Source organism: Melanotaenia boesemani, chromosome 17 (genome assembly GCF_017639745.1).
Source record: "Melanotaenia boesemani isolate fMelBoe1 chromosome 17, fMelBoe1.pri, whole genome shotgun sequence".
In the NCBI taxonomy this organism is placed as follows: Eukaryota; Metazoa; Chordata; class Actinopteri; order Atheriniformes; family Melanotaeniidae; genus Melanotaenia; species Melanotaenia boesemani.
In genome coordinates, this window is record NC_055698.1 from 14,350,050 (window position 1) to 14,358,560 (window position 8,511).

The 8,511-nt window shown below is 36.9% G+C and overlaps 2 protein-coding genes across 2 annotated transcripts; both read right to left on the reverse strand.

Annotated features, from left to right (window-relative positions):
• Positions 1-5,184: 5,184 nt before the first annotated feature.
• LOC121657059 (lactose-binding lectin l-2-like) lies at positions 5,185-5,872 on the reverse strand. Its single transcript, XM_042012422.1, has one exon. It carries the CDS (start codon positions 5,776-5,778, stop codon positions 5,290-5,292), a length of 489 nt encoding a protein of 162 aa, XP_041868356.1. The 5' UTR covers positions 5,779-5,872; the 3' UTR covers positions 5,185-5,289.
• A 712-nt stretch (positions 5,873-6,584) lies between these two features.
• Positions 6,585-7,384, reverse strand: LOC121628343 (ladderlectin-like). Its single transcript, XM_041967369.1, has one exon. The coding sequence runs from the start codon at positions 7,182-7,184 to the stop codon at positions 6,696-6,698; it is 489 nt and encodes a 162-aa protein (XP_041823303.1). The 5' UTR covers positions 7,185-7,384; the 3' UTR covers positions 6,585-6,695.
• Between the last annotated feature and the right edge of the window lie 1,127 nt (positions 7,385-8,511).

The window sequence follows — 8,511 nt, forward strand, 5'->3', positions numbered from 1 at the left end:
GCAGTGCTAGCAGTAGCCTCCGGGCACAGGTTCGGCTCGGTTTTACGGAGTTTGTGCTTCGTCATGGTCGATGTTTGTCCGAGAATCCCTGTCCGTATTTTGGCACAAAGCGAAAGGTTTACTGTAGTGATGGGCTTATTAGTGAAAAAGAAGCAGTACGGATGAAACGTGTAAAACAATCACGGAGCGAAGGACTCGCGGACCACTCACGACGCCATCTTTTTGCATTACAAAGTTGCTTTAGTCTTATTTCACCTGAGTGATAATGTCTTGGAAAGTCTCCAAGGATGCCTCAGTAATTTACTGTCAAACAGGAAAAAAAAGTGATAAACAAACACACTGCAGCATTTCCAGTTTATCTCCACCTGTTGGTGTTTCCTGAACAACCGGAACATTCTCTCTGAAACTGAGTCAAACCAAACCTCAGCAGAAAAACAAGGCTAAGAAATGTTTAGTGTTTCCACAGAGGGATAGTAAATATATCACTGACTGACAAACTTTTTTTCCTTGTTTGGTTTGTTCAAGAGTTTTACATTCATGTGTCAACCATGCTTCAAAGATAACCAGATTGTTTTCTTGTATAAATATTCTAAAGGTATTTAACATTATGACTGAGCCCCACCTGTGGTTAACAGTCCCATAAAGGATGTCACCAACTCAATCACAACCATAACAGAAAGACAGAAATGTTAAAAAGGTAATATTTTCTTTAACCAACCATTCATTAATCTCCTCATTCTGACTACCAGAACATGGGATGGAGACTCAGCAGGCAGAACCAGACCAAGCAGGAAGAACAATATGACGAAGTTTTAAGTCTGTAATTATGAAAGGTTGAAGTTTTGTTTGAGTAAATCCACACAGATGAATCTAAATAGAGGTAAATGACAAACTGTTGTCTTTTATATCCTTCAGGGAAGGTGTCTCCACTGTTAATGTATCACTGGTTAAAAGCACTTGAGAAGACAGATATTTTCTACACCATTCAAGTTTCATAACTGTAATCTAGCTTATTTTGAACAGTAGTACTGCTAGAATTTAAAACTTTGTAACATTTTTTTGAAAATCAAATAAACACATAGTTCTACATTTAGTGAAAAAAAAGAAGAACTTTAGAAGCATTTGGTTTAAAATGAACTTGGAGTCCAACTAAAAAAGCAAGCAGATTAATAAGAAGCAATAAAAACTTATTTTCCTTTCAACTTTTAATGTATACAGTGAAAATGAAGTAAACTTCTATCTAATATTCATTAGAATGAAGGTTGATGAAATTATTTTACAGACTTAATTTATATTCATACATTTATTGTCAAACAAGGTCTCATGCATGTCAACATCAGAGTGACATTGACCACATTGAACGTAACATATATAATCATGTCTGTTGTTCAGATCGTGCTTTGCAGGTTGCACAATCAGAGGGAAAAAAAGAGTCCGTACATGCAAAATCATTACATTTCTTATCACGGCCAAAGTTGATTTGCACACAATTTTCATTTCCTCCATAGTTGGTCCAGCACTGTCCAGCACTCCACAAGAAGAAAATCAGCCACAGACCCATCAGACCACATCCACTTGTCTTCTTTGTGAGTATCAGAAAGGCCAATCCAGGTATGTTGTTGAGGAATATCAAAGTTCTTGATCAGGTTTTGAACAAAATGGTACTCCTTGGGACAGATAGTGGAGCTCTGCATCAGCCCAGGACATGCTTGTAGCAGCGGTTGCCAAAGCTGTACAGAACTCTGGACATCACGATGTGGGTCAGTTCCTGCTCCAGAGCTAGACCAAGCAAGAAGAGGAACTGAACTTTGGAGCTTTCCATGTCTGTATGGTGAGGTACTGATGTCTTATAGTAGTTTTACATGCACAGGTGGATGTTACCAAGAATCCTTCTGAGGCAGATGACAGGCTGCTTTCTAATATATGCTTCAGAAAGGGTGTTTGCAGTGATATGTGTTATCATTGTATAAATCCACTTTTAAGGGAATTAATAATCAGTAAATTCCAGTAGTACAAAGCTTTCAAACTTACCATAAATTTCAAAGCACCCACAGTCAACCGCTGAAATGTGAGTGTACAGCAACACTGCCTGGTTCATGATCTTATTGCAGCAAACATACAGTATCGTCTCACCAACTGCTTATATATGATAATATTTGTCTATCAGGCTGTTTCTGGATTAAGATTTTGTGAAGAGGATGTAAAAGTCATAAAACCAGCAGGTGTGTTGACTGTGCAAAGCTAATCAGTCATGTTTGCTGAAGCAACATAAAGGAAACTTGTGATCCAGCTCAAAGCAAGTTTTTCTGGTCATTAACAACCTATAAGTGTTTGTGCTGCAGTGATTAAAGCCACACAATGCAGGATCATCCTAATCAAACAGCTGTTCATATAAAAAAATAATCATAAGCTCTTTGTTTTGACAAAGACCATTAATTTTTATTTCCTTTTGTCAAAAAGTGTCTACAGACAGTGTTTGGTAAAAATATTGCTACAACTTTAAAATAATAATAAAAAAAAAATCACTTATAAAACTACAAATAAAGAAGCAAAATTAATAGGTTACTACTTGTTTAAAACTTAAACATACCCAAGTTCCAGTAAACTTAAGTGTTTATTTTACTGGTTATATTTGTTTTCTTGCATCAGACCGATAATTTATCTGTTTAATTCTTTTGGAACATGGACAGCAGAGGGCCTTAAGGTCTCATCTAAACAGATGCAGTAACATGGCTCCACTACTAGAAAAAAGAAGCAGTTTATAGTCAGTACAGCTCAGGTCCAGTTAAAGGTAAAGTCAGAGATTTAGGTAGCGGTCTTCAACTGATCTGTGAGACGTTACTAAATCCTGAACACAGCTTCTATAGAACAATAAATCAGCCTCCTGCTGGTGCTCTTTCAATACTGCATGTTGCAGTGAAGGTCAGAGACAAGAACCATCATACAGACACTTTCCTCTGCTGTCCTCTGCTGGACATAAAATATTACAGCAAGATGTTTTATATTTCCCTGCAGCTTCAAAGGAGGTGTTGACTAAACAACACTCTGGGAGATAATAGAATTAAACTAAAAAATATATACCATATGTATATACCATAAATATACCAATACACCATGTGCCACATCAACCCTCCTCCTGCTCTCCATCCTAAGCCATGACTGGCCACAGCCCACATGTCACCAATAACAACAACAACTACTACAATAATAATAATAATAATAATAATAATAATAATAATAATAATAATAATAATAATTAAATAATAATAATAATAATAATTAAAGCTCCCATGCATTTCTATACAGATATGAGCAAACCATGTTTCATGGCGAGAATGCTTTTTTTTCTGTCGGTTGCCATGGTGACATGCTTTGTTGGGAAAAAATGGGTGTAATTTCCAAGATAGCGGGCACCCAGTTGCCTTGGCAACACGTGTTTGATTGACATTTTTTGCTTGTTTTGGGGTGTTACACATGTGTGCCGAATTTCATCTTTATACGTCAAAGTAGACGTTTGCTCAGACCATAATAAACATTTCAACAACAATAGGGCCGGTTCCATACTTCGTATAGAATAGAAATACTTTATTAATCCCTTTGGAGAGCCTTCAGGGAAATTTGGGTATGGCTCTGACCCTAATAATGTAATGGCTGCATTTACAGTCACACATTAGAGGTAACCTGCAATGGACAGTACTACACACACACTTATATGTTTCTTATATGTTTATATTGTTTTCATATTGGATTTAATTTACAGAATAATATATTATTTTGTTTGACATCAGTTTAGTTCAATCATTACATCGCATTTTGGTTTATATTGTGGTGTTACAATTTGTTTTCTTGAGTTGTTTCAGTGGCTCCACTCCCTTGGCTTGGGAACCAGAAGGTAGCCACAGGGTGGAGCCAACTAATTGGACCAGACCACACACCAGCACAAGTTTACCCTTGTGTCTCATTTGGTAGGTCAGTTTGTTTCATTTGCTTGTTTGAGTTATTCTGCCACAAACTGTTTAAGTAGAGTTCTGTTATGTTGACCTCTTTTATGGGCCTGATTACTCATTTCTGTAGTAAATTGTTTTGTATTACATTTTTTGGGTTAAAATAAAAACCTCTTTGCTGAATTTTAAAACTGTGTCTGACTGTCCTTCACTGCTCACTAATAATAATAATAATAATAATAATAATAATAATAATAATAATAATAATAATGAGAAGAAGAAGAAGAAGACGAAGAAGAATGGTGATGATGATGATGGTGATGATGATGATGATTATGATAAAAATAATAACTAGAAGCATTTAGAAAGCACAGACCTCTGCCAGACCACAGGATTACTCCCCTGAGAAAATCCCCCAAAGGCCAAAGAGCCAACCCAGTAACCCCTACATTTTGAACCTTCTGCATCAACAGATTCATAATAACAACTAATCCCAGTCAAACAGACAAAGAATATAAAACAATATATATAAAAAAATTAATTATTAATCAGATTATCATGAGTAGCCTTATACCCATAAAGCTCCCCTTGGCAAAGCAAATCTGTTTGGCAGCAGCCAGACCATCATTCTGCCTGCTGCCATGCTAGACAGGCCAAGTTAAAAAAAAAAAAAAAGCTATATGAAGGAAAAACTGAAATCATGCTGTTTGGAAACGTCCTCTTTAACTTGGGACTCCTCCAAAATTATTTGCTTCCCAAAGTCACCATCCTTGTGGCCAACATGGATGACGATTTTAAACTTGACAAACAGGTCAATGCTGTTTTAAAATCGAGTTTTTATCACCTTCATCTTTTATCAAAAGTGGAATCTGTTAAATCTTTTTATCTTTTTGAAAAGGTTGTGCATGCTTTTATTTCTGCTCGTCTGCACTACTGCAACGCTCTTTATTCAGGCATCTGCAAAAACACACTTTCCCATTTGCAATGAAAATGTGTTTATAAATGAAGTGGATTTCAACTGAGCTTAACTTTGATAGTACAATATGGTAGAAATGAGGTTTTTCTGATTTACCACAAATAAAACAAACAAACAAGTCTGAGAAAGTATCTTTTCTTTCTACACATGTATTTAACAGAAACATCACTTTACTTTTCAATGGATCACGCTGTACAAAAAAAAAAAAAAGGAAAAGTAAGAAAAGAAAAGAAAAACAAAGAAAAGAAAAGAAAAGAAAAAAGTAATTATTTAGAACGTTCTATTTAGGATCAAATATTTTCTGAATACCCGCTGACTGTAGCTTAAGGTCAACATCAGTAAAGTCTGTAGGTGTAAATTTTTTGGTCTCTAAGGACAAACTGCGCGTGATGCACAAACAAAAGCGAATGCATTTGAGCACACACGATCATTCCACATAAAGTTGTTGCCCTCATTGGTGTGTCCACAGTGTTCTTGTCCATTTGAATTATTTGGCTCCCTTTGACTCCAAAGGGTGAAACTGACTTTAGACCCATCAGACCAGATCCATCCTCCTTCCTTATGAACATCAGTGAGTCCGATCCAGGTGAATTTCCGTGTTGGGTCAAAGTTCTTGGTCAGAAAATTGACAAAATCGTGTTCTTCCTGACTGTGAATGGACACCAGGTTGGCTCCTTCTGACACACAGTGGAGCTCTGCTTCTCCCCAGGTCATGTGTGAGGCAACATACTTGTAGCAGCGGCCATTGAAGTTGTACCAGAACATGGGACAACCGCCACGCTGTAGCTTCATTTCCAACTCATCTGATGGAGCCGCTGCACCAAGAGCCAGACCAAAGATGAAGAGGAACAACAACATGATGGCGTCTTTAGTAGGCCGTTATGACAAGATGCAGATGTCTTGTTGGAGTTTATCTGCTCTGATGTGTTCCACTAAAAATCCTACAGAGGCAGATGAGATTCCACTTTCTTTTATATGAAAAAAGAGGGTGTCTCCACTGTTGGCTAGATGTCATTGGTCAGGGCAGTTAGCAATAAGTTACTAAGAAGAGATGCAGTAACTGTTTACACAAGATACTAAGCAGTTATTGAACTGTGTTAATTCCCTTGTAGAAGTAATGAGAGGTAATTCAGTTAAGTCAATAGATAAATTAATCATAAATGTTACATAAAACACACACAATGGCACTTTTTGAAAAAAATGTGAAATAAATTCATATCTCTGATATTTTGCTAATGTGTGAGAGATGTGTGTGCATGTGAATAGTGTGTGTATTGATGTATTAATTATTTAACCTTTATAATATTTATATCTTTTACAGACACATGCAGCGACCTCTAAAGGGCAGGTGCAAAGGAAAAAAAGGGGCACATCAAACCTGTTTTTAATATATATATTTAAAACAAATGTATGATCAAGTTAGCATGGGCGGCCCTCCAAGATGGTTTATACATAAGACCCAGAATTTTGTGCTATTTCCGACTTGTATTCTGATCATCCTGGAAACGCATAGGATTACTGTGATGAGACGTCTTTATTTACATATCAGAGACCACCTGTTCAAAACATATTTTTACAGTTTACAATGACAGCCAAGTTTTTGTCTTTGAGCCGGGCAAAAAAAATTCAGAGATAGTTTACATTTTTATTAACAGGGTAATATTTATAAAAGATTTCTGCACATAACATAAAGTTGCACGTTTTTACATATTATTTCACAGGTTCAAATCAGCACATAGAAAGTCAGAGTGGAGTCAGAATAACTTTCTCTGCAGTTATGCACAAGCTGTACGAGATGCACAAACAAAAGAGGATCTATCTGAACATTTTGCATCGTTCCATCCCTTAGATGTGTCCCAGTTGGTGTGTCCACACTTCTCGTGTCCACCATAGTTGTTTGGCTGTCCCTTGTTCCAAAACTTGAAGTTGACTTTGGACCCATCAGACCAGAACCATGCTCCTTCCTGCTGAGCATCAGTGAGTCCAATCCAGTTAACTCCCTGAGCAGGATCAAAGTTTTTGATCAGCAATTTGACAAAATCCTCTTCCTTCTGACTGTGGATGGACACCAGATTGGCTCCTTGTGACACACAGTGGAGCTCTGCATCAGCCCAGGTCATCAAGGTGGCAACATATTTGTAGCAGCGGCCGTTGAAGCTGTACCAGAACACGGGACAGCCGCCACGCAGAAGCTTCACCTCCTGATCAGCAGGTGGAGACTCAGCACCCAGAGCCAGACCAAACAGGAAGAACAACAACAACATGACAGAGTTTTAAGTCTGTAATCACTGAAGGTGTTGAAGTTCTGTTTGAGTAAATCCACACAAATTAATCTAAGAAGTACAGGCAAGACTGTTGTCTTTTATATCATTCAGAGGAGGCGTCACCACTGATAAAGTCATTTCATTGCACTTGATGAGATATGGATACTGTATATTCTAAATCATTCAAGTTTCATGACTTTACTCTTCCAACTTATTTTGAACAGTAGTTTACACTTCTATGCTAATAATAATATAAAGATATAATTTTACATTTAGTCAAACAGATAAAAAGAATAGGTTAAAAATCAACCCAATCAACTCCAGAAACCCACATAATAGATGCCACTGTGCCATCAAACAAGTCTGGAAGGTGGATTTTTAAAGTGGCTTTTTAAAGTAAGCTTCAAACTTACTTTGAACTGCAGTTTCTTTTTTTAAATACAAGAGTTCAAAACTTTGTCCATGATATTTCATCTACATTAAAATAAACATGATAATTATATATTTTGTTAAACAGAAAGAAAACTTTAGGTGTGTTTAGTTAAAAATCAACCTCTAACTGAAAAACAAGCAGATTAACAAGAAGTAATAAGGACGTGTTATTCATTCAGCTGTAAGCGTCTGGTTTATCTATTATTGTGATTTTATTGCATCATAAACACACCACAAACTTGTTTTGAAACTATAAGTCACCACAGAGTGATAGATATCTGTATATGTCAGAATTTTGTTTTTAAAGAAATTTATAATATATAACACAAACACTTCATGTTGTTATGTAAGTGATGCACTTAGTTATGAGAAATGTTCCAGATGTTGTCTGTTGTTGAGCTCTACATCTGTTACAAAAACAGGAAGATTGTTTGTGTGTCAGCTATAGGAAATACTCTGAGTTGGACCTGGGCAGAGTACACAGAAGCTGTAATGCGAACCAGGTTGTCTCCTTCTGACACATGGTGTAACTCAGCGTGAGCCCAGGTCATGTCTGTGGCAACATTTGTGTTTTTGATTTTAACTTCAAATGTGACATGCAGGTCAGTGCAGTAGTCCAGTCTAGTTTTTTATCATTTGAGGCTTATTAGTAAAGTCAAGCCTTATTTTCCTCATGATGCCTTAGAAAGGCCCATTCATGCTTTTATCTTTTCTAGACTGGACTACTGCAACTCTCTTTATTCTGGGATTGACCAGTCTCTCCTCTGCCACCTACAGCTGATCCAAAACTCTGCTGCCCGTCTATTAACAGGGACCAGACGGTGGGAGCACATTACTCCAGTTCTGCGCTCCTTTCACTGGCTGCCTCTCTTTAAGAATTTCTTTTAAAATTTTA